The 23,730-nt window shown below is 41.8% G+C and overlaps 1 protein-coding gene across 1 annotated transcript in view; it reads left to right on the top strand.

Annotated features, from left to right (window-relative positions):
- The window catches only part of grik1a (glutamate receptor, ionotropic, kainate 1a), a 191,966-nt gene extending 175,547 nt beyond the window's left edge, over window positions 1-16,419 (top strand). The window contains exons 14-17 of the mRNA XM_060909259.1: window positions 7,347-7,564; window positions 9,780-10,005; window positions 10,517-10,767; window positions 16,267-16,419. Coding sequence (XP_060765242.1) covers window positions 7,347-7,564; window positions 9,780-10,005; window positions 10,517-10,767; window positions 16,267-16,419 — 848 coding nt within the window. The remainder of the gene's footprint in view (window positions 1-7,346; window positions 7,565-9,779; window positions 10,006-10,516; window positions 10,768-16,266) is intronic.
- Window positions 16,420-23,730: the final 7,311 nt, after the last annotated feature.

Genomic DNA, 23,730 nt, shown 5'->3' with positions numbered 1-23,730 from the left:
AAGGTTCTCAGTCATCCAGGTCATCGTAAACTGTAGGTGCTAAAGAAGGAAACTGGACTTACTTGAAATTCTTGAAGACGTTTCACCTCTCATCCGAAAGGCTTCTTCAACACCTACACCTAACACCTACAGGATGACTGAGTGTGTCAACGACCCATGCAACCTGAACAACTCCCCTTAGGGTTGCTTTTGATCCACTAGAGGATAAATACCCGGAACTTCCCACTAGTCAGACAGAACTGAAGAAGCCTTTCGGATGAGAGTTGAAACGTCTTCAGGAATTTCAAGCAAGTCCAGTTGCCTTCTCTAGCACCTATGGTTAACTGGACTGTTGCTCAGTGGACTTGATAAAACATGGTGGACCAACACCAGCAGATGACATGGCTCCCCAAATCATCATAGACTGTAGAAACTTCACACTGGACTTCAAACACCTTGGATTCTGTGCCTTTCCACTCTTCCTCCAGACTCTAGGACCTTGATTTCCAAATGAAATGCATGATACTTTCATCTGAAAAGAGGACTTTGGTCCACTGAGCAACAGTCCAGTTCTTTCTCTCCTTAGCCCAGGTAAGATGCTTCTGGAATGCTTGGAGTGGGTTTGGAATGCTGTCTCTGTGGCGGGGGTCCAGCGGACTTTCTCAGGCTCTCCCTTCCTGGTAAAATCTGAGACGGGGGAAGCTATTGAGGTGGAGTTAGGTACAAATCGCCAGTAGTAGCTGGCCAACCCCAGAAAGGCACATACCTCTTTCTTGGTGGTGGGCCGGGGTAATTGTGGACGGTTTCCGTCTTTTTTTCCTGAGGTTTCAGAAGCCCACGGCTGATGCGGTACCCTAGGTAGTGTGCCTCGGTCAGCCCCAGGTGACACTTTTTTTGCGTTCGTCATTAGTTCATGGCATGGCACAGTTGTCCAATACTTCCATAGCAGCATGTCACAACTTGCACACTATTACCACGAGACTACGAACAAAGCACCCGGATGTCAACGCTGCACAAAGGCATCCTGAACATGCACGAAAGGTTACAGGTGCACAAGGAAATCCGAGAGTTTATACACCTAATTTTATCTTTTGATAAGTTTATGAAAAGGTTTAAACTGCCCCTCTGAAACCAATTGAAATATCAATAGGTTTGGGTCTTTTTATTCTGACTGAGGTGTTTATATGAAGCATTTTTATTTAGTTTGGCCTTTTAAATTGATTGATTTAAAAGCACTACGTTTTATTATTAAGATATAAAGTTTATTACAAGTTGCTTCTTGTAGAAGAGCAGGAGTTTACATGATGGCTGTCAGGAGAAAAAATGTGTATTTTCCCAGGCTCCCTACTCTAGTGTTTATCCTAAATTTCTCACTTGGCCCTCCTAGTCCCATCTTAAATTTGAGATTTAAACATAGTGTTGCAGCTTATTCTGCACCCTGCTGTGGAAGTAGTTGCAGTTGTGTGGATCTTCCAGATAACACAAGCTCATAATCCACTTTTAATTTAATTAGTTTAATGGCTGACATTAGTGCTTTTGCATGAACTATTCTGAGAAGTCATACATGAAAGGTATTATGTTCAGAATAACTGTATTCTTATTTTATTCACAACTGAAGCATTTTGATGGCACTTTTATGAGCTCACCCACAAATTTTTATTTGGCCCTAACCTTACCCAACACGTGGGCCGAATTCCTAGGTGCTGTCATACTGTAAACAGAATATTTCCTGAATATTTATCCACAACCCTTGTTCTGTGGTCAGTTGCAACCCTTGAATGTGTGTATTAAGGCTGCAGTTAAAGCATTTCTGGTACCAAAGAGTGGTTGTGTTTTGTATACAGTGAAGTCAAGAAAGAACAGTTCAAATATCTCATCATCTCTAGCCGCTTTATCCTGTTCTACAGGGTCGCAGGCAAGCTGGAGCCTATCCCAGCTGACTACGGGCGAAAGGCGGGGTACACCCTCAGTGGTCTCAAAAGTAGCCGGTCACCGGCGGCAAATCGCCGGCTATGGCTTGTTATGCCGCCGGCTATTGTCAGTTGAGTCACAAAATTTAATATTAAATATTTCTGACAGCAAAAAAAGTTGTGAACGTAAATCACATCCACTATGTCATGTATGTCTGTTGCCGCGTCAACTGTGTTTACATCCTCGACATGAATGCAGCCATTACTGCTGCCTGTGTTGCCAGATTGCGCGGTTTCCCGCCCAATTTGGGCGGTTTTAAGTGCATTTTGGCGGGTTTTGAACATATTTTGGGCTGTAAAATGTCAGCAGTATCTGGCAACATATTTTTTTACTTAATACAAGAAATTAATGGATGCCAACATTTTTGCCAAAATGGTATTTTATTTTCCATTGTTTAGGCAGCTTCAGCATCATACTGTGAGATTCTGTTCAAATTGTTTTTTTCTTCTATGAAGCCTGAGCCATTTATTTTATTAGTTTATAATTATTGTTTAATTTAGTCTTCAGGAGAGACTGCCTGCACACAGTACTAGTATTAATAGTTTTTTTTTTTCTTACATGAAAGCTGAGGCATTTATATTATATTTTAAGGTAACTTCATGTTGTGCTGTGAGGTTCTCTGCACTTTAACTTTTGAACCAACAGGAGCATTTGGATAAGTAAAGCCTATTTTTCTGCATTTTTGTAGTCCTGGTAATCTTTTATATTGGTAAAGTTGTTTATAGGACCATTTCTCAGTGTCTGTTTTTTTAATCAATAGTTTTTCAGTAATAACTTAATATTTAACATATCACTCAATTATAAACAACCCCCGCACCCCCCCCCATAATCTCCAAAATTTCTGTGGGAAACACTGGCGTGCGTAACAACGCTAATCAAGCTTAAGCTAGACGACCCGCCTCAAATACCCGTCCCGGGTAAATGTTATCCCAATTTTAGATGGCCTGTTCCAAACCATCCCGCCCCATGAAAAATTTGTACTTGCATATCTCTCTCTCTCTGTGTGTGTGTATATATATATATATATATATATATATATCCCTGCACGCTTTGCGTGCATTATGTCTGCCGCTGGCAGACATTTTACCATTTTGCACCCTGCTGTAAATTATTTGTACCCTGCTATTCTCCCAAACTTTGAAGCCCCTGCACCCTAGACAAGTCGCCAGGTCATCACAGGGCTGACACATAGACACAGACAACCATTCACACTCACATTCACACCTACGGTCAATTTAGAGTCACCAGTTAACCTAACCTGCATGTCTTTGGACTGTGGAGGAAACCGGAGCACCTGGAGGAAACCCACGCGGACACGGGGAGAACATGCAAACTCCACACAGAAAGGCCCTCGCCGGCCACGGGGCTCAAACCCGGACCTTCTTGCTGTGAGACGACAGCGCTAACCACTACACCACCGTGCCGCCCCAGTTCAAATATAATAATAATAATAATAATATGCTTAATTTATATACCACAATTCTTACACCCACGATAGCTTTACAGTTACAAAAACAAACCAGAAAAGGTGACAAAACGGTTTTAACATCTGTCTCAATTAATCCTGTCACAAGCTGCACATTTTTTTTTTTTTTCCTCCACTAAATTTACCAAGCATGAGTTCTGGGTGAAACCACTGCCACTGAAATAAAGCACACACCTGTTCTGGCACATCTCCTTTATTAGTAGTAGTACTAATTCTCTTCATACACTGAGCCGCTGTGTTCCGTTTCTCCCTGTGCTGTGCATTTCACGCATATACACACAAGCACAAATGGTGAAAACACGCACATGTGCACCCACACACTCAGCATCACAACCCTCTGCCTCCCCACCACCATCACCACCACGGCCCGAAGCTTGGAATAGTCGCTGTTGATTACTACCAAAGCACTGGAACCAGCCCAGGACAGCCCAACATGATTTAATAAAAATGAGGTGTTACCCCTCACAGACAGTCGTGCAAGCTGAGATTTGAACCTGAGAGACTGGCACTGCAAAGTGGACCCACTACCCTCCATCATGCCAAAAACAGTTCTAATAATAAAGTTAACACAAGGTAGCAGTGAAACTCACTGGTTAATTACAAGCATTACAAACAGGTTCTTCTCTCAATTTGTGTTGCTGCTCTCTCTCTCTCTCCCTCTCTGCCCCCAAATGCATGCTTCATGTCCATGTAATTAGGATGAAATATCCTCTGTACCTATCCATAGCACCCGGGTGTGGGAAACACTGCTGTCTGTGATCATGTATATTTGAAATAACCTTTCCATGTTTTGTTGAACTGCAAATTTACATCACAGTACTTTAGAGTTTTGTTTACTTGAACGGTCTCAACTACACATTCATTCAAGGGTTTTGAATTATTATTATTATTATTATTGGGCCGGCATGGTGGTGTAGTGGTTAGCGCTGTCGCCTTACAGCAAGAAGATCCGGGTTTGAGCCCCGTGGCCGGCGAGGGCCTTTCTGGAGTTTGCATGTTCTCCCCGTGTCCGCGTGGGTGTGCTCCGGTTTCCCCCACAGTCCAAAGACATGCAGGTTAGGTTAACTGGTGACTCTAAGGTGGTGTTTACATTAGACCGTATCAGCGGATCATCAGATTAACGTTTTTAAAACGATTCGCGTGCACACAGCAACGCCAATACACGATTCGCGTGCACACAGCAACGCCAATACACGGATACGCTCGGCTCCGCAGGCATCCTGCGCTCCAAATCACTCCGCCCTGAACAGCGAGTGCCCTCTGGAGGGTGCGCACTCCGGCCCTGCGCAGCTCACAGAGCGCGCGAGTGAAGCGCACGAGCAGTGATTCGGGACAAATAGCAGGAAGTGAAAGTCCGCGCCGTTTTTCAGCAGTCGCGTCACATGACCAACGTGGCATGACCAACGCCAGCGAATCAGGAAGGTGGATGTCACAGTGACGTTGTCCAATGACGACGTCAGCTAGAGCTCAGCACAGCGTATCCTCGTTCCTCAATGTTTACACAGCACCGGATCAGATACGTAATGGATTGAATACGTGGGCCCTGGCGGATTCAAGTTGTTCCGCCTGTGGAGTCGTTTCCCGGCGTTTTAATGTGAACGGACAGTGCATCCGCGACGAAAACGAGACGGATACGGTCTAATGTAAACACCACCTAAATTGACCGTAGGTGTGAATGTGAGTGTGAATGGTTGTCTGTGTCTATGTGTCAGCCCTGTGATGACCTGGTGACTTGTCCAGGGTGTACCCCGCCTTTCGCCCGTAGTCAGCTGGGATAGGCTCCAGCTTGCCTGTGACCCTGTAGAACAGGATAAAGCGGCTACAGATAATAAGATGAGATTATTATTATTCTAATTTATTGTCTATTTTCCCCCTCATTTCCCAGTGTAGTAGTTGTTGTTAGTTTACTGCAGCATCTCGATCCAGACACATGCATCTCCCTGTCTGTACAGTGGGTTTCAGAAAGTATTCAAACCCCTTCAGCTTCTATTGTGTTATATATTTAATTTAAAATCGATTAAATGGGACGTATGTCTTTTTAAAATAAACCCATAAAGACTTTTTTAAAAAGTCTTTCAAAAACTGTAATCCCTCATTTAGATAAATATGTAGACTCTTTTTTTTTTTTTCAAGGACTTAGCAAAAGCACCTTTGGCAAGAATTACAGATTTGAGTTTTCTTAGGTTAAAAACAAGGTTAGAAATGGTTTTATACCCTTACAACAATCGGTGTCTTGGCGCAACGGGATGTCGGAAGTCTATGGAGGGTTACTTGGGCTCTCTGGCTTGGTTTTTGGTCTGGCATGCACTGTGGGATGTTACGGACAGTTGTGTGTCTTTCTAAGTTATGTCCGATCAGTTGCCACAGGTGGATTCCAGTCATGTTCTCGATACATCTCGTGATAATCAAAGCAAACAGGATGTGCATGAGCTCAATCTGGAGTGCCTTGGGTCTCAATACTTATAAGAATAATTATCTTAATGAGAGATTTCATCTTTTGATTTTAATTTGCAAACATTTCTAAAAACATTACTGTCATTATGGCTTATTGTGAGTAGATTAATGGTCAAAGGTCATTTTGTCCATTTTAAATTAAATCTAAATTATGCTAAAGCGTGCATAAAGTGAAAAGTTCTTGATCCACTGGACTACTTTTCTCAGTCCACTTCCTATCTGTAGTCCACTAGTTGAAAACCCTAAACCATATGCCAAAATCTGTGATCACTGTTACACATTTTGGCATATTGGGATAGAATACAAAATTCTCATATCAGTTGATATCATACTGTATAGCTAGCAGCTATTTTCAGATATATTTTTGTGAATTATATATTATTTATTAGTGAATTATTAGAAGCACTATATGGCCGAGAGAGGCGAGGTGGCCAAGTGGTTAGAGCGCTTGACCGCCAAGCGAACAGTCCCCGGTTCGAGCCTCGCCTCGGACGGTGATCTGGGGCTCGCCTCCTGCCCACCCAGCAGTGAATGGGGACCTGGTGGAAACACTGGGGAAGTTAAAGGCGGCGAGGAAAGGAACTGGCCACCCTACCTCACCATGCCGACGGCCTAGACAGAGTGTGCTCTCTAACAGGCACTCCCCAATGTACGTACGAAAACGTATATGGGACTCTAAAGAAAGAAAGATATGGCCGAAAGTTTGTGGACACCTGACCCGTTTATAGTTCTTCCCCAGACTGTTGCCACAAAGTTGGAAGCACACAATAGTATACAGTGTATGCTGTAGCATTAAGATTTCCCTTCACTGGAATTAACAGGCCCAAACATGTTCCAGCATGATAGTGCCCTTGTGCACAATATGAAGTCCATGAAGACATGGTTTGCCAAGGTTGGAGTGGAAAAACTCAAGTGGCCTGCACAGAGCCCTGAGCTCACTTTTGGGCCTCCTTGCCCAACATTAGTGCTTGACCTCACTAATGCTCTTGTGACCAAATGAATAAATTCCCACAGCCACACTCCAAAATCTAGTGGAAAGCCTTCGCAGAAGAGTGAAGGTAATTATAATAGCAGAGGGGGACTAAATCTGGAATGGAATGTTCAACAAGCACATTTGGGTATAACAGTCAGGTGTCCACAAACTTTTGGCCATATAGTGTATATTAGGAGATTCATCCAGTTTATAGCTAGGCAGAGCTCTTCTGTGGTTACACCTCCTTATTACCTGAAATAATATTAGCATCAGTAAAATAACAGTTGGAAGCAAAAATGCTAATTCTACAAATAATAAAAGTAGTCGTCACAAATTACAGTTATGACGACAAATCAGGATAAATGGGTTATTATTAAGGTTCATGAATTTATATATCATTTTAGCACTTTTAGATTTAGTGTTAGTGCTAACCTGTTTCATCAGTATTCCTGCGCTGACCAGTGCTCTTATTTATTGTGACAGGGTCAGACCAGATGCCCAAGGCTTTATCCACCAGAATTGTTGGGGGGATTTGGTGGTTCTTCACACTAATCATCATATCCTCCTACACTGCTAACCTAGCTGCCTTTCTCACTGTGGAGCGGATGGACGCTCCAATCGATTCTGCAGACGATCTGGCCAAGCAGTCTAGAATAGAATATGGAGCAGTAAGAGACGGTTCTACCATGACTTTCTTTAAGGTAAGCTTTCACACAACAGGGTCTGTATATGTGCTGTCTTTCAGCATCAAAAACTCAGCGCAACATTAAGTATGAGTTGAATAGAACTAAAATGCCCTTGAATGATATTGGGGGCGGGTTTCATCATCAAGCCACAGTTCCATTTCTCTTGTGTATGTGAGCTATATTTGTGCTGATTGCATAAAAAAAGCTTACTTATGTCTGCTTTTAAGGATGGAGGTGGAGAGACAGAGTAATATTGAAGTGAAAGAAAGAAGGAGCAAAAAGAGAGAGAGAAAGAGAGAGAGCTGGCAGTAGACACCCATGGCGAGGTTAGGAGACCTAGCACAGCCAGTATGGGTTGATTCAGAAAAGATTAATTACTACTTCCTGTAGCTGATGAAACAGTGATATGTAGATGAACACACACACACACACCAGGCTTGTAGTACTCGAGTCCAACTCGTGCCTTAATTTTAAGGACTCATGACTCGACTTGGACTTGAGCACTGATGACTCGGGCTTGGACTCAGACTCGTGCATTAACTGCATTCGGACTCGTAAATTGGAGTCGAGTACAGTACAGTACAGTTAGTTCTCCTGTAGTGACTTTAGTCACCATGGAGGCAGGCCATTTGGAGTAGCCTGCTGAACTCTCTTTTCGACTGAGTTGCCCTCTTCGCTTGGTCAATAGTCACTCCTAACATGTTCGCTACTTTTTGCCAAGGATCCCTATAATATCGTCTTGTGGGCAGGGCAAACAGTATCTTTTTTGTGAGTCTCTGGTTCTCGCCCCTACATACGTGGGCAGTCCATTGGAGGTGCTGGATAATGATAGTGTCCCTGATTGGTTTTGTTTTCGTTATTCTTCTAATATCGTTATTAGAGTAAACAAAATGGAACTCATCATCTGTGTCATCCTTCCTGCGCCAACCTCCCTTCACCATACTTCACAGACATTGAGACCAGCACGTCTCAAGTTTGGCAATTTATTGTTCACTCGGTAGCCATGCTTGGGTACCATATACAAGTCTTGAATGAACACATGCTTCTAGGATTTTTCTTCTAGTAGCCATTGCCACCCTGCAGTCTGTCAACACGTCTCTCATCTCATTGAATTTTGCTGTTGCACTAGCTATTCTGTGTTCAGTAAAACACACATCCTCTGTATTGCTTACAGTCTGGCCCGGGTGAGTAAATACTCTCACATTCTCGATGGGTTGACCATTCAGACTCAACAGCGTTTGTTCTCGTGCAAGGATTGGATCATTAAACACTTGGGTTTTTGTTTTCTTTGTCGATATCGTCAGGCCAAAGCGGTGGCATGTCTCATTTAGTATGGTAAGCACTTTCTCGGCCTCGCTTATCGACTTAGAAAAGACAACTACATCATCTGCATATGCGATCCATTTGATGGCTTAAGAGTCCGTAAACGACTCGCACCTGCACAGGATTAAGGTACAATCAGGGTGCCTATATAAAAACTGTGAAAACACACTCACTTTGCGAAGTATTGAGTTGCGTTTCTGACACATTACCGAGCCTTATTTCCTTGTTTGGTTTCCTGATCCCTGATTTCCTGTTTCTCATCTTTGATTCTGACGAGTCTATGATAGCCTGTTTGTGCCCCGCTCGACCTATTGCCTGTTTCACCGTTTTACGATTTTGCCTGCCGTTCTGGATTGTTTACCTGCCTTCACTTGTATTAATAAACACACCTCCTGCACTTCCATCCATCTCCCAACCATCTCTGACAGAATATTTCGCACTCCCTGACAAAGAGAACGCACATTCACCTGTTCATACGTCACGTTCAGGAACAAACTGATGGCGCTAAAACAGCCACCATCAAATGGTGTGGGTGGAGTCTTGTTCTTGGACTTGACTCGGACCAATAGTGGACTCGACTTGAAATTTTTTTTTAACGACTCGGACTTGAACACTGGGGACTCGAGACTGGACTTGGACTTGAGGTTTAGTGACTCAACTACAACACTAACACACACACATTTGAACATGCCCAGAAATATTCGGCATGCAGCTGTCCTATTTCTCCTGGCTGAGCTCTCTACACACAGGCTGCATATCACTGGCAACTTGCCTTATTTGCTCCATCCTGAGAGGCAGTGGGTACAGTGCTCACATTGATAGCTACATAAAGAGATCTGAGTAGTGAAATGCACAGAAAGTTTTAGTCAGTCAGTAGCAACTTTGCTTTGCTTTTGTTTGCCTTCAGAAATCAAAGATCTCAACATATGAGAAGATGTGGGCGTTCATGAGCAGCAGGAAGGACACAGCCCTGGTGAAGAACAATAAAGAGGGCATCACACGCGTCCTCACTACAGACTATGCCCTCCTCATGGAGTCCACCAGTATAGAATACATTAGCCAGAGAAACTGTAACCTCACTCAGGTCGGAGGACTCATAGACTCCAAAGGCTATGGAGTAGGCACACCTATAGGTAAAGCAGCTGATGGATTTAAGGGCTCTAGATTTTTTTTTTGAGGCAACATGACTTTGCTGGTTCTCAAATTTTATACACTGTTTCTCTATTGTAGATTCTGAACACACAAAACTTCATATCATGAATATTTAACATTTAAAAACTATTGGACTTCTCATAAATGCATGCACCTATTTTACAAGCTTATCTGGTCAGATTTGGGAATAAGTTCAATCCTTCAAGATATAATGTAGTACGGTAAATGTTATTTTTTTAGGTTTTGTTTATTTTTCATGCAACTTATGAGACATTGTCTACTTTGAATTTGATTTTACTTGATTATTTTTGGAGCTGAGAGGAAATCTTTGAATAAATCAGTTCACACAGTGCAGCAAGCCAGCTTACTACAAAATGGAAGTCATTAATGGCTATAAGCATCTTCATTATTTGTGAACCTATGCACTGTGCGGTTGAATATTCCCTTTATCAAGTAACACAAGCTGCAGCATAATAGTTATGTCTTTCCCAGGCTCGCCTTACCGGGACAAGGTGACCATCGCCATCCTACAGCTGCAGGAGGAGGGCAAGCTCCACATGATGAAGGAGAAGTGGTGGAGGGGGAACGGCTGCCCTGAGGAGAACAACAAGGAGGCCAATTCCTTAGGAGTTGAGAACATTGGGGGAATATTCATTGTGCTTGCTGCTGGCCTCGTTCTCTCTGTTTTTGTGGCAATTGGAGAGTTCATCTACAAATCTCACCAGAACAGTGACATTGAGGAGGTGAGGATAGAGAGTGTATGATAAATGTTATATGTATCTTTATAGCTCACAGCTTAAATGCTCTTCCAGGTGTAAGAATGTTTGGTCTGGGATTCGTTGTTCAGCATCAGGATATCAGTACATGCTTATGGATTACAACCCCAATTCCATACATTTGGAACACTGTGTAAAATGTAAATAAGAAACAGAATATGATGATTTGCAAATCTTGGAAACCCTATATTTCATTGAAAATAGTACAAAGACAACATATCAACCATTGAAACTGAGAAATTGTATTGTTTTTTGAAAAAAAGATGCTCATTTTGAATTTGATGTCAGCAACACGTTTCAGAAAAGTTGGGACGGGGCAATAAACGACTGAAAAAGTTGTGTAATGCTAAAAAAAAACCTCATTTGGTTAATTGGCAACAGGTCAGAAACATGATTGGGTATAAAAAGAGCATCCCAGAGAGGCGGAGTCTCTCAGAAGTAAAGATGGGGAGGGGTTCACCGCTCTGTGAAAGACTGCGTGGGCAACCAGTGCAACAATTTAAGAATAACGTTCCTGAATGTAAAGTTTCAAAGAATTTGGTGATCACATCATCTATGGTACATAATATCATTAAAAGATTCAGAGAATCTGGAGAAACCTCTGTATGCAAGAGACAAGGCTGAAAACTGACACTGGATGCCTGTGATCTTCAGGCCCTCAGGCGACACTGCATTAAAAGCAGACATGTGTCTGTAGTGGAAATCACTGTATGGGCTCAGGAACACTTCAGAAAACCAACCTCTGTGAAAACAGTTCATTACTGCATCCACAAATGCAAGTTAAAACCAAATATAAACAATATCCAGAAACACCGCCACCTTCTCTGAGCCCGAGCTCTTTTACAGTGGACTGTAAAAGAAGTTGGAAATTGGCCCGAGGTCTGACAAATCAAAAGTAGAAATTCTTTTTAGAAAATCATGGACACCACGTCCTCCAGGCTAAAGAGGAGGGGGACCATCCGGCTTGTTATCAGTGCACAGTTCTAAAGCCAGCATCTGTGATGGTATGAGGGGGCATTAGTGCACATTACATGGGTAGCTTGTACATCTGGGAAGGCATCATTAATGCTGAATGATATATACACGTTTCAGAGCAACATGCTGCCATCCAGACAATCTTTTTCAGGGAAGGCCTTCCTTCTTTCAGCAAGACAATGCCAAACCGCTTTCTGCACATATTAAAACTGCATGGCTGCATAGTGTAAGAGTCCAGGTGCTAAACTGGCCTGCCTGTAGTCCAGACCTGTCTCCCATTCAAAACATTTGGTGCATTATGAAGTGCAAAATATGACAAAGGAGACCCTGAACTGTTGAGCAACTGAAATTGTATATCAGGCAAGAATGGGACAACATTTCTCTTTCAAAACTACTGAAATTGATCTCCTCAGTTCCCAGATGTTTACAGAGTGTTGTTAAAAGTAGAAGTGATGCAACACAGTGGTAAACATGGCCCTGTCCCAATGTTTTTTTTTTAAACGTGTTGCTCACATCAAATTCAAAATGAGCATACATTTTTCAACAAACAATAAAATTTCTCAGGTCCAGCATTTGATATGTTGTCTCTGCACTATTTTCAATGAAATATAGGGTTTCCATGATTTGCAAATCGTCATGTTCTGTTTTTATGCCTCCGCCACCTTAAGGTGCAGGAGGCATTATGTTTTCGGGTTGTCCGTCCGTCCGTGCGTCCGTCCATCCCGAAACCTTGTGAACACGATATCTCAAAGGCTAATGAAAGGAATTTCACCAAACTTTCACCATTTGTGTGTTTTGGGACAAACATGAACTGATTAGATTTTGAGGTTAAAAGGTCACAGGTCAAGATTACTGTGAGGTCAAATGTCCATCCCCAAACTTTGTGAACACCATATCTCAAAGACTAATGAAAGGAATTTCACCAAACTTTCACCATTTGTGCACTTTGGGACAAACATGAAATGATTGGATTTTGAGATCAAAAGGTCTAAGGTCAAGGTCACTGTGAGGTCAAATGCCTGTCCGAAAACCTTGTGAACACGATATCTCCAAGGCAAATGAAAGGAAGGTCAAGATTACTGTGAGGTCAAATGTCCATCCCCAAATCACAACTTAATAAGGCGTGTAGTCTACCAGGCGGAGGCATCCCCATCGACGCAGTTGGCGTCGAGTTCTATCTAGTTTATTTACATTTTACACAGTGTCCCAAATTTATGGAATTGGGGTTGTGTATACAGGTTACTTTACATGCTTACTTTACATGTTTACTTTACTTCGCTACATTATACTATTTTTTTTCTCTCAATAAGGACTCACTTGTTACTTTTAAAATGTCATTCTATTTTCTCATTACATTGCCTTTGTGTGTTTTTGTTTCCATGATTCCATTTATTTGCACATTCACTATGTCTTGTGTCTTTTATCTACAAGGCCTTCTGTTTCTATTATGGGGTTCAGTCACGGCAGCTGCAGAGGCACGATTCCCCCTCGCTCACTGGCACATCTAAATCCACAGATTTAGAGAGTGGGAACCTTCTTGAGGATGACATATGCTCCTTGCATTAATCGCTCCCATTCTCACCTCAGTAGCTTTGGAAGGGGTGCGTGTGACCTTATTAATCACCCTTCACTATGACCAGACCTTCCTCCACTTGTTACCTCAATTGAATGTACCCCTCACAGATAAATAATGGGGAACAAAATGTAATATTGATTGACTTCAATTAGTGATGCTTTGAATTTTTTTTTTTTTACTGTGGACTTTTGTGACATGTGACAGTTGCCCTGCCCTGTATATTTCAGTGTTTGTTAGAGGAAGGGCAAATGATTAGCTGATTAGTTTCAGCAATGTGTTGGAGCAGAGAAAACAAACTATGCAGAGAGTTTGCCCATGCACTGAGTCATTTTTTAGCTCAAATAATCTTAGATTGCTTGGTTGGCACTGTGGATAATCCAAGATAGTCACAGAAGTTAATTATATGCAAAGCAGTTTCTTTCTGCTTGTGGCCTTTGTGGCATAAAATGTATTAAAGAAACGTGTTTAATGACCTAAAGGTTAGAGAAGCAGCTTTGGGGTCAAAAGGTTGCTGGTTCGATTCTCTGTAACAGCAGGAATGGCTGAAGTGCCTTTGAGCAAGGCACCTAACCCCCAACTGCTCCCCGAGCTGCCCACTGCGGTGGATGTGTCAGGGTCCTGTTGTACGTCGCTCTGGATAAGAGCATCTGCTAAATGCCTATAATGTAATGATGAGTAAGATCAGGCAGCGTCTTCTCTCATTACCAACAGCTTTGCTGTGACCATGCAAAAACAGCATAAAGCTTGCCTGTGTCATCACCAAGCAAAAAACAGAACACGTTTTGCATCCAGCAAAGAAAATCATCTGCTATGCGATTCTGTGCTACAGTGTCTTGCAACAGTATTCATCCCCCTTGGTGTTTGTCCTGTTTTGTCGCATTACAAGCTGGAATAAAAATGGATTTTGGGGGGTTAGCACCATTTGATTTACACAACAATGCCTACCACTTTAAAGGGGCAAATTGTTGTTTTATTGTGACACAAACAATAATTAAAATGAAAAAACAGAAATCTGGAGTGTGCATAGGTATTCACCCCCAAAGTCAATACTTTCTAGAGCCACCTTTGGCTGCAATTACAGCTGCAAGTCTCTTGGGGTATGTCTCTATTAGCTTAGCACATCTAGCCACTGGGATTTTTGCCCATTCCTCAAGGCAAAACTGCTCCAACTCCTTCAAGTTAGATGGGTTGTGTTGGTGTACAGCAATCTTCAAGTGATGCCACAGATTCTGAATTGGATTGAGGTCTGGGCTTTGATTAGGCCATTCCAAGACATTTAAATGTTTCCCTTTGAACCACTCCAGTGTAGCTTTAGCAGTATGTTTAGGGTCATTGTCCTGCTGGAACGTGAAACTTCGTCCCAGTCTCAAACCTCTGGCCAACTCAAACAGGTTTTCCTCCAGAATTGCCCTGTATTTAGTGCCATTCATCTTTCCTTCTATCCTGACCAGCTTCCCTGTCCCTGCAGATGAAAAATATCCCCACAGCATGATGCTGTCACCACCATGCTTCACTGTAGGAATGGTGTTCTCAGGGTTTGTGCCACACACGGCATTTCCCATGATGGCCAAAAAGCTCAATTTTAGTCTCATTTGACCAAAGAATCTTCTTCCATGTGTTTGGGTAGTCTGCCGCATGCTGTTGGGCAAACTCCAAACGTGTTTTCTTGACCAATTTTTTTTTTTTTCTGGCCACTCTTCCATAAAGCCCCACTCTGTGGAGTGTACGGCTTAAAGTGGTCCCATGGACAGATACTCCCATCGCCGCTGTGGATCTCTGCAGCTCCTTCAGTGTTATCTTTGGTGTCTTTGTTGCATCTCTGATTAATGCCCTCCTTGCCCGGTCTGTGAGTTTTGGTGGGCGGCCTTCTCTTGTCAGGTTTGTAGTGGTGACATATTCTTTCCATTTTGCTATAATGGATTTAATGGTGCTCCGTGAGAAATTCAAAATTTGGGATATTTTTTATAACCCAACCCTGATCCATACTTTTCCACAACTTTGTCTCTGACCTGTTTGGAGGCTCCTTGGTTTTCATGTTGCTTGCTTAGTAGTGTTGCAGAGTCAGGGTCCTTCCAGAACAGGTTGATTTATACAGACATCATGTGACAGATCATGTGACATTTTGATTGCACACAGGCGAATCTTAATCAACTAATTATGTGACTTATGAAGTGAATTGGTTGGACCAGCTCTTATTTAGCTGGTCCAACCAAGCTAAATAAGAATTAGCTTGTGTCATAATAAAACAACAGTTTGTACCTTTAAAGTGGTCGGCATGTTGTGTAAATTAAATGGTGCTAACCCTCCAAAAATCCATTTAAATTCCAGCTTGTAATGTGACAAAACAGGACAAACACCAAGGGGGATGAATACTTTTGCAAGACACTGTGTGTAGACTTATCACAGTGTATAAATTCAGAGTAAGTAATTGTTGTCATATATCATTTATTGATATTTATATTGCTTTCATCTTGTGTGCTTTTAAGAAAATTATGTCTGGTAATTTGCATTAATATGATTTTAAAATGTTATTTGTATAAAATGCTCTTTGTTCCAACTTGAGAAGGAAAAGCATTAGGTTGCATTTTTTTCTCAGGAGCATGAGTGTGTGTTAGCTGATTTTTTTTTTTGATGCAAAAGAGATGCTTGAACTCAAAACCATGAAAAGCACTTGACCAAGAAGGTGATGAAATGAGGAGAGCCCTTCATTATGACTTCAAGCGGAATCTGCAATTGAGATAATATATACTTAGTAAGACTTGAAGTTTCACTACAACTGCAAAGCAGTTTTTTATATTAACAGGTCTTATGCTCTTGCAGTTATTCCTGATTAGGAGTTTAAAGTAAGAAGATGGAGCAATGCTACTCTTTTTAGAATGAGCGCTCACTTGTGGTTTCATCTTCTTCTTTTTCAGTGCATTTGTTGCAGCAAGCTGATGGAGGAGCTCGGAGTGTCTTTCAGGTGCCACAAAGCAATGAGGAAAAGGAGGAGACCACGAGGGAAAGCAGGACTCACAGGAGTCTTATGCAATTCCAAATGTTTCCTGAGGAAAGAAACTGTGGCCTAGGGAGACTGGAACAAACACTGACTTGGCAAAGGATTTCAATTTAATTGAACTGAATGTTTTATTTTATTTATTTGAACATGGGCATAGTGCGTATAGCTCACTTTGTGGTAGTGGAACACATCTCGATGTAGTTGTTTCATACATGGAATTACTGAATGAAAATGGAGTGAAGTCATATTCATGAATATATCAGTTATTCTCCCGTAGCATTTCTTGTGCCCAATACTCAATTTTCGAAATAAAGAGGTTTTGCATATTTTAACTAACACGATCTTAGTCTGTATGAATTAAAAGTTGTACGCAGGCCTTGATCAAACGGTAAGTATTCACACGATTCCATTTTTATTTTCTGGAGGAAATCTGTCCAGAAATAACTGTACACACAGTGTCAAATGGAATTTGAGCACAAGCCATTTCAGACAAATTTGAACTCCTCCGTTTCGTTTTTAAGCTATGACAATGCAGTACATCCTTTCTGATGTACACAAAGCGCTCCCCTAGTGTTATTTGTAAAGCTCAGGGGCTTTCAGTAGAGGCCAAACATTAAACTGCCCTCACTGTTTACGCCTTTACTGAAACCCTGCTAAATGCTCTCTTAAAAGCTTTCATTTAAAATGCAATGGCAGAAATGAAAGAGGACGAATCCTTGACATTCACTGCTGCTATCATGATTATACAACCGGGGGCATTTCTAGGGAATCTAGGGCCCCACTTCCTGGGGTGATTGTAATCATCTGACGCAACACTGTCAAGGCACCCTGGTTCCAAACGTGATTGGAAGCATTCATTTTGACAGCCCTAATGTATATGCTAACACGTTAATAAGGCTACTATCACATTGTCTCGTATCATGCCATGTAAGCGGCATGTGGGTCAAATGCCAAGAAATGAAGCATATTTTGTCCAAAATTAAAGTCCTGTGACGTACACGGTGTATGTGTGGCGTTACTATGGCATATACAGTGGTGCTTGAAAGTTTGGGAACCCTTTAGAATTTCCTATATTTCTGCATAAATATGACCTAAAACATCATCAGATTTTCACACAAGTCCTGAAAGAGAACCCAGTTAAACAAAAGAGACAAAAATATTATACTTGGTAATTTATTTATTGAGGAAAATGATCCAGTATTACATATCTGTGAGTGGCAAAGGTATGTGAACCTTTGCTTTCAGTATCTGGTGTGACCCCCTTGTGCAGCAATAACTGCAACTAAACGTTTCCAGTAACTGTTGATCAGTCCTGCACACCGGTTTGGAGGAGTTTTAGCCCATTCCTCTGTACAGAACAGCTTCAACTCTGGGATGTTGGTGGGTTTCCTCACATGAACTGCTCGCTTCAGGTTCTTCCACAACATTTTGATTGGATTAAGGTCAGGACTTTGACTTGGCCATTCCAAAACATTCACTTTATTCTTCTTTAACCATTCTTTGGTAGAAAGGCTTGCGTGCTTAGAGCTGTTGTCTTGGTGCATGACCCACCTTCTCTTGAGATTCAGTTCATGGACAGATGTCCTGACATTTTCCCTTAGAATTCACTGATATACAGTAATTCAGAATTCATTGTTCCATCAATGATGGCAAGCCGTCCTGGCCCAGATGCAGCAAAACAGGCCCAAACCATGATATTACCACCACCATGTTTCACAGATGGGATAAGGTTCTTATGCTGGAATGCAGTGTCTTCCTTTCTCCAAACATAACACTTCTCATTTAAACCAAAACGTTCTATTTTGGTCTCATCCGTCCACAAAACATTTTTCCAGTAGCCTTCTGGCTTGTCCACATGATCTTTAGCAAACTGCAGACAAGCAGCAATGTTCTTTTTGGAGAGCAGTGGCTTTCTCCTTGCACCCCTGCCATGCACACCATTGTTGTTCAGTGTTCTCCTGATGGTGGACTCATGAACATTAGCCAATGTGAGAAAGGCCTTCGGTTGCTTAGAAGTTACCCTGGGGTCCTTTGTGACCTCGCTGACTATTACACGCCTTGCTCTTGGAGTGATCTTTGTTGGTCGCCCACTCCTGGGGAGGGTAACAATGGTCTTGAATTTCCTCCATTTGTACGCAATCTGTCTGACTGGATTGATGGAGTCCAAACTCTTTAGGGATGGTTTTGTAACCTTTTCCTGCCTGATGAGCATCAACAACGCTTTTTCTGAGGTCCTCAGAAATCTTCTTTGTTCGTGCCATGATACACTTCCACAAACATGTGTTGTGAAGATCAGACTTTGATAGATCCCTGTTCTTTAAATAAAACAGGGTGCCCACTCACACCTGATTGTCATCCCATTGATTGAAAACACCTGACTCTAATTTCACCTTCAAATTAACTGCTAATCCTAGAGGTTCACATACTTTTGCCACTCACAGATATGTAATATTGGCTCATTTTCCTCAATAAATAAATGACCAAGTATAATATTTTTGTCTCATTTGTTTAACTGGGTTCTCTTTATCTACTTTTAGGACTTGTGTGAAAATCTGATGCAGTTTTTGGTCATATTTATGCAGAAATTTAGACAATTCTAAAGGGTTCACAAACTTTCAAGCACCACTGTATTTATCGCTCTGTCTGTCTGTAAACATTTTAGTTTCTGGAGCATAACTCAAAAACTATTAGGATTTTTTTTCACGAAACCTAGAGGAGTTGTGCCTTTTGACATTTTCAGATTTTTGTTTCCATATTTCTATGGCAACCAATTCAACTTCAGAAAATTTGGAGTGGGATTTCATGTGGAGGCCAGGGGGATATGTCATCTCCTGATGACTCTTATTTTTAAATTACTTGAAGGATAAGTGGCATTTTATGGTGTTTGGTTGCCACTCTGTAATTATGAAGCTTTTGGAAGCAAGCTAGTAGCATGGGGTCTCTAAAGGGGTTTCCAGATGTGTTGTTGTAGTCTTCTGATCATAGAATTTATTAAACTGAATGTTAGGGGGTTCTCATGAAATTGCCTTTGCTGTGGATTAACGTAATCATCTGTCCTCGGGGGTCTACTTCCAGCTTTTTTTTTTTGCCTCCCCTGTTGTGGTGTCCCTGTATACAGTCACCTTTTATTTCAGTCAAAACCAGATAGTTTGTGATTTTATTTTAATTTTTTTATTCAGGATATGTACAAATTGTATGCTATGAGCATATTGTAGATGTTCTCATATGTTTCAGCTTGAATAGATTTATACACTTTCACACCAATGAGAACAAAACAGCCTTGGCATGTAAAGGAAACCTTTGGTACGTTTTTTAAAACCTTTTTGAACATCATTTATTTATATAACATGGATGTTTTCATGCACATGCTTGGGTTTCCCATAGGGTTCTTCCAGCTGCTGTGGACAACGAGTACTTCAGAGAGATGAACAAAGTTATTCAAACAAGCAGATAAGAAATGCTCAAGGCTGTTCAGAACTAGCCATATCATATACCAAAGCGCCAAGACTCACGTGACTGCATGAAGAAAAGTCTTCAAGGAGTCTTCACTCCATAATAATTATTAACTAGATTAAAATATGTCTGCCTCTGCTGGAGTTACACAAGAGCTTGCATTTCTGAAGGATGAAAGCTGGAGATAAAATATGAAATTTCATATTGCATGCTAAATTATTCTGTCACAATCCTGTCACAGCCAAAGGTCAAATATTTCCTCTGATATTAAATACGATCCAAGTTAAACACTCCAGATCATTGTAAATTATAATTTAAATACAATCTTTGTCCAACAGCACTTCAATTCTGTTGACGCTGTCAGGCTCCGCTGTTAGCTCAAAGCCATGGACACCAGGGCTCAGTGGTCAAGGTCCTGTGTTAGTGAGACAGCCATGGTGGGTCTGTGAAACAAAGTGGCTCAGGTATGTTGACTATGTTTTGCCTTCCTGAACATAAATGTGTCTACAGAATAAGCGTAAAATCTTTTTTTTTTCTTCACATAATTAATTCAATTAAATCTTATTGATATCACACTTTTAACAATGGACAGTGTCACAAATCAATCTGCAGTTATAGAAGAGAAATGATTTATAGAGGGCGGCACGGTGGTGTAGTGGTTAGCGCTGTCGCCTCACAGCAAGAAGATCCTGGGTTCGAGCCCCAGGGCCGGCGAGGGCCTTTCTGTGTGGAGTTTGTATGTTCTCCCCGTGTCCGCGTGGGTTTCCTCCGGGTGCTCCGGTTTCCCCCACAGTCCAAAGACATGCAGGTTAGGTTAACTGGTGACTCTAAATTGACCGTAGGTGTGAATGTGAGTGTGAATGGTTGTCTGTGTCTATGTGTCAGCCCTGTGATGACCTGGCGACTTGTCCAGGGTGTACCCCGCCTTTCGCCCGTAGTCAGCTGGGATAGGCTCCAGCTTGCCTGCGACCCTGTAGAACAGGATAAAGCGGCTAGAGATAATGAGATGAGATGATTTATAGATCACACTATCTGGTGTCACCCAGATGAAGATGGGTTCCCTTTTGAGTTTTCCCTTGCCACTGTCTCATCTGGCTCGCTCACTAGGGATAAATGTAAAATTCATATTGTGTCTGTAATGCTGCTTTGTAGCATGTGCATTGTTAAAATCACTAGAGCAATACAGTTTAATTACTTGTGTGCCAAAATTTTTTTACGCTTATTCAATAGACAGTTTGGAATTCTGCAGAGTGATGCAACAGACGTTAGGCAAGTTTTATGTGCCTCAGGCTTGTAGTATTCGAGTCCAACTCGTGACTTGACTTGGACTTGTGCACTGATGACTCGGACTTGAACTCGTGCATTAACTGCATTCGGACTCGTAAATTGGAGACGAGGACTCGGATTTTTTCTGTATTTTTTGTAACGTCATAATAATTTGGTATAAGATATTTATATCGACATTAATTTTTATACTAATTTTGTGCAAGAGAATGCACATTCACCTGTTCATAGGTCATGTTCAGGAACAAACTAATATTAATGGCGCTAAAAGGCCTGGAGAGAAGCCCCTAGGATTGTCCACTTTGCTTATACAGACTTCTCGTGCAGTGGGAAAAAATACACTGCTATGTGTTCCATATGTAGAAGAACTATCGAGGAGACGACGGAGACAACTTCAAACTTCAATCGTCATGTGGCAAGACTCCACCCAGAGAAGGAAGTGACATGCTATGTTCATTGCTCTGTTGATAGCGTGGCTTGCTTGCTGAGTGATGAACTAGCTCGTGTTAACCTTCTTTCATGTTATTTGCCCTGTTGATAGTGGGCGGGGCTTGCTGAGCGATGAACAAGCTTTTTATCTGTCCTATTAACTAAAATGGAGCAGTCAATCAGTAACGTTAGTCCAACACAGTAGCAGAGACGGTTTCACATAAAAGCAGCAACAGCCATCGTCAAATGGTGCAACTGGAGTCTTGTTCTCGGACTCAACTCAAAATTTTCTTTAATGACTTGGACGTGAACACTGGGGACTCGAGACTGGACTCGGACTCGAAGTTTAGTAACTCGACCACAACACTGATGTGACTGTGCATTCGGCAAACCCCCTACAAGTTTGCGTGGTCTGCTGCTTCACAGCTCACCTGTTGTTGCTCCTAGAAGCTTTCATTTCACACGAATACCATTTAGAGTTGACTGCAGCAGAAAGTTCATGTGGCAAAGGTGGCATCCAGTATAAAGTTACTGAGCTCTTCGGTACAACCCATTCTGCAGCCAATTGCATGGTTATATGTTTGATTGCACTTGTTAGCAACGGGTGTGGCTGAAACACCTGAACTCAATAATTGGGAGGGACATCCACACTTGGTTTTGCAATATATTCTCTGTGGATGGGCTTTACAACTGTGCTGCAACTTCTTGGTGTGGAGTATAGTTCTCATTTACAGATGAGGAAAATTAAGAAATCATGTTGGGACTAGTGCAAACAGAAGCAGAGGAAGGTATCAGAAGCAGACAGTGTATAAAAAATACAAACTTTCATGTAATTAAGAGACTGCCATATCTGGCTCTTCAGGCAAGATAATAACGTGGAGATGTCTGTGTACTGAGAGAGTTGGAAAGGTAAATGCCAACAGATGTGTTTGCCTCATTTATGACTTTTCTAGGAACAATAAAATCTTCTACAACCCCATAAACCATGAAAAACCTTGTCTCCCCCCCAGTTACACATTCCCCTCCAAAATTATTAGAACAACATGGCCAAATTAATTGTTTTTGCTATACACTGAAGACTGAGATCAAAAGAACATATCAAGTTTAGTTTTCATTTATTGATAGTTACATCTAGATGTGTTAAACAACGTAGAATACGGCACGTTTTGTTTGAACCCACTCGTTTTTCAAGTGATCAAAATGATTGTAACTCGACTGACAGGAGCTTCTCTTTGCCCAGATATGTTCTGGTCAATTGATTGTTTAAACACTTAATCGCTCTGAATGTCTAGTCTTGGATGGCATGGTGGTGTAGTGGTTAGCACTGTTACCTCACAGCAAGAAGGTTCTGGGTCCGAGCCCAGTGGCCGACGGGGGCCTTTCTGTGTGGAGTTTGCATGGATCTGTGTGGGTTTCCTCTGGGTGCTCCGGTTTCCCCCACAGTCCAAAGACATGCAGGTTAGGTTAATTGGTGGCTCTAAATTGACCGTAGGTATGAATGTGAGTGGTTGTTTGTCTCTATGTGTCAGCCCTGTGATGACCTGGCGACTTGTCCAGGGTGTATCCCGCCTCTTGCCCATAGTCAGCTGGGATAGGCTCCAGCTTGCCCGCGACCCTGCACAGGATAAGCGGTTATGGATAATGGATGGATGTCTACTCTTGGTTTGATCTCTCATTTTCATCTTTGAAGACTGCATTTGCTGCGATGACCTGGCGACTTGGTATACTAACAACCAGACAAACCAGTCAGCCAAGGAAAACAGCAGCAGTTGATGGCAGAAATATTGTGAAAGTTGTGAAGAAAACTCAAAAACAAGTTAGGCCTTACCAAAAGATGAAAACCACTCATCAGCAGTAAGAATTGTAAGTCCAGACAGTAATTTTAAAAAAATAAATAAATACTGAGATTAGCTACAAAAGTTCTGGAACTTTTGATTATTCTCAACCAAATGGAAAGACCAAAGTGTGGAGAGAGAAAGAAAGAATCTGCTCATGATCAAAAACATACAAGCTCATCGGTCAAGCACAGTGCAGGCAAGGTACTTGCATGGCTACTTCTGGAATGCGTTCACTAATTTCTAGTAATGATGTAACTCATGATGGTAGCAACAGAATGAATTGCAGTCCATAGGTATTTCTCTACGTATCCTCCATTTAAGTCTAAACACTTCTGCAAGCGGTGTTTCCATCAGAGAATTCCTTCTTTGTAGAATTC

Source organism: Neoarius graeffei, chromosome 25 (assembly GCF_027579695.1).
Source record: "Neoarius graeffei isolate fNeoGra1 chromosome 25, fNeoGra1.pri, whole genome shotgun sequence".
Lineage (NCBI taxonomy): Eukaryota > Metazoa > Chordata > Actinopteri > Siluriformes > Ariidae > Neoarius > Neoarius graeffei.
This window is presented reverse-complemented; position numbering and strand designations above follow the sequence as displayed.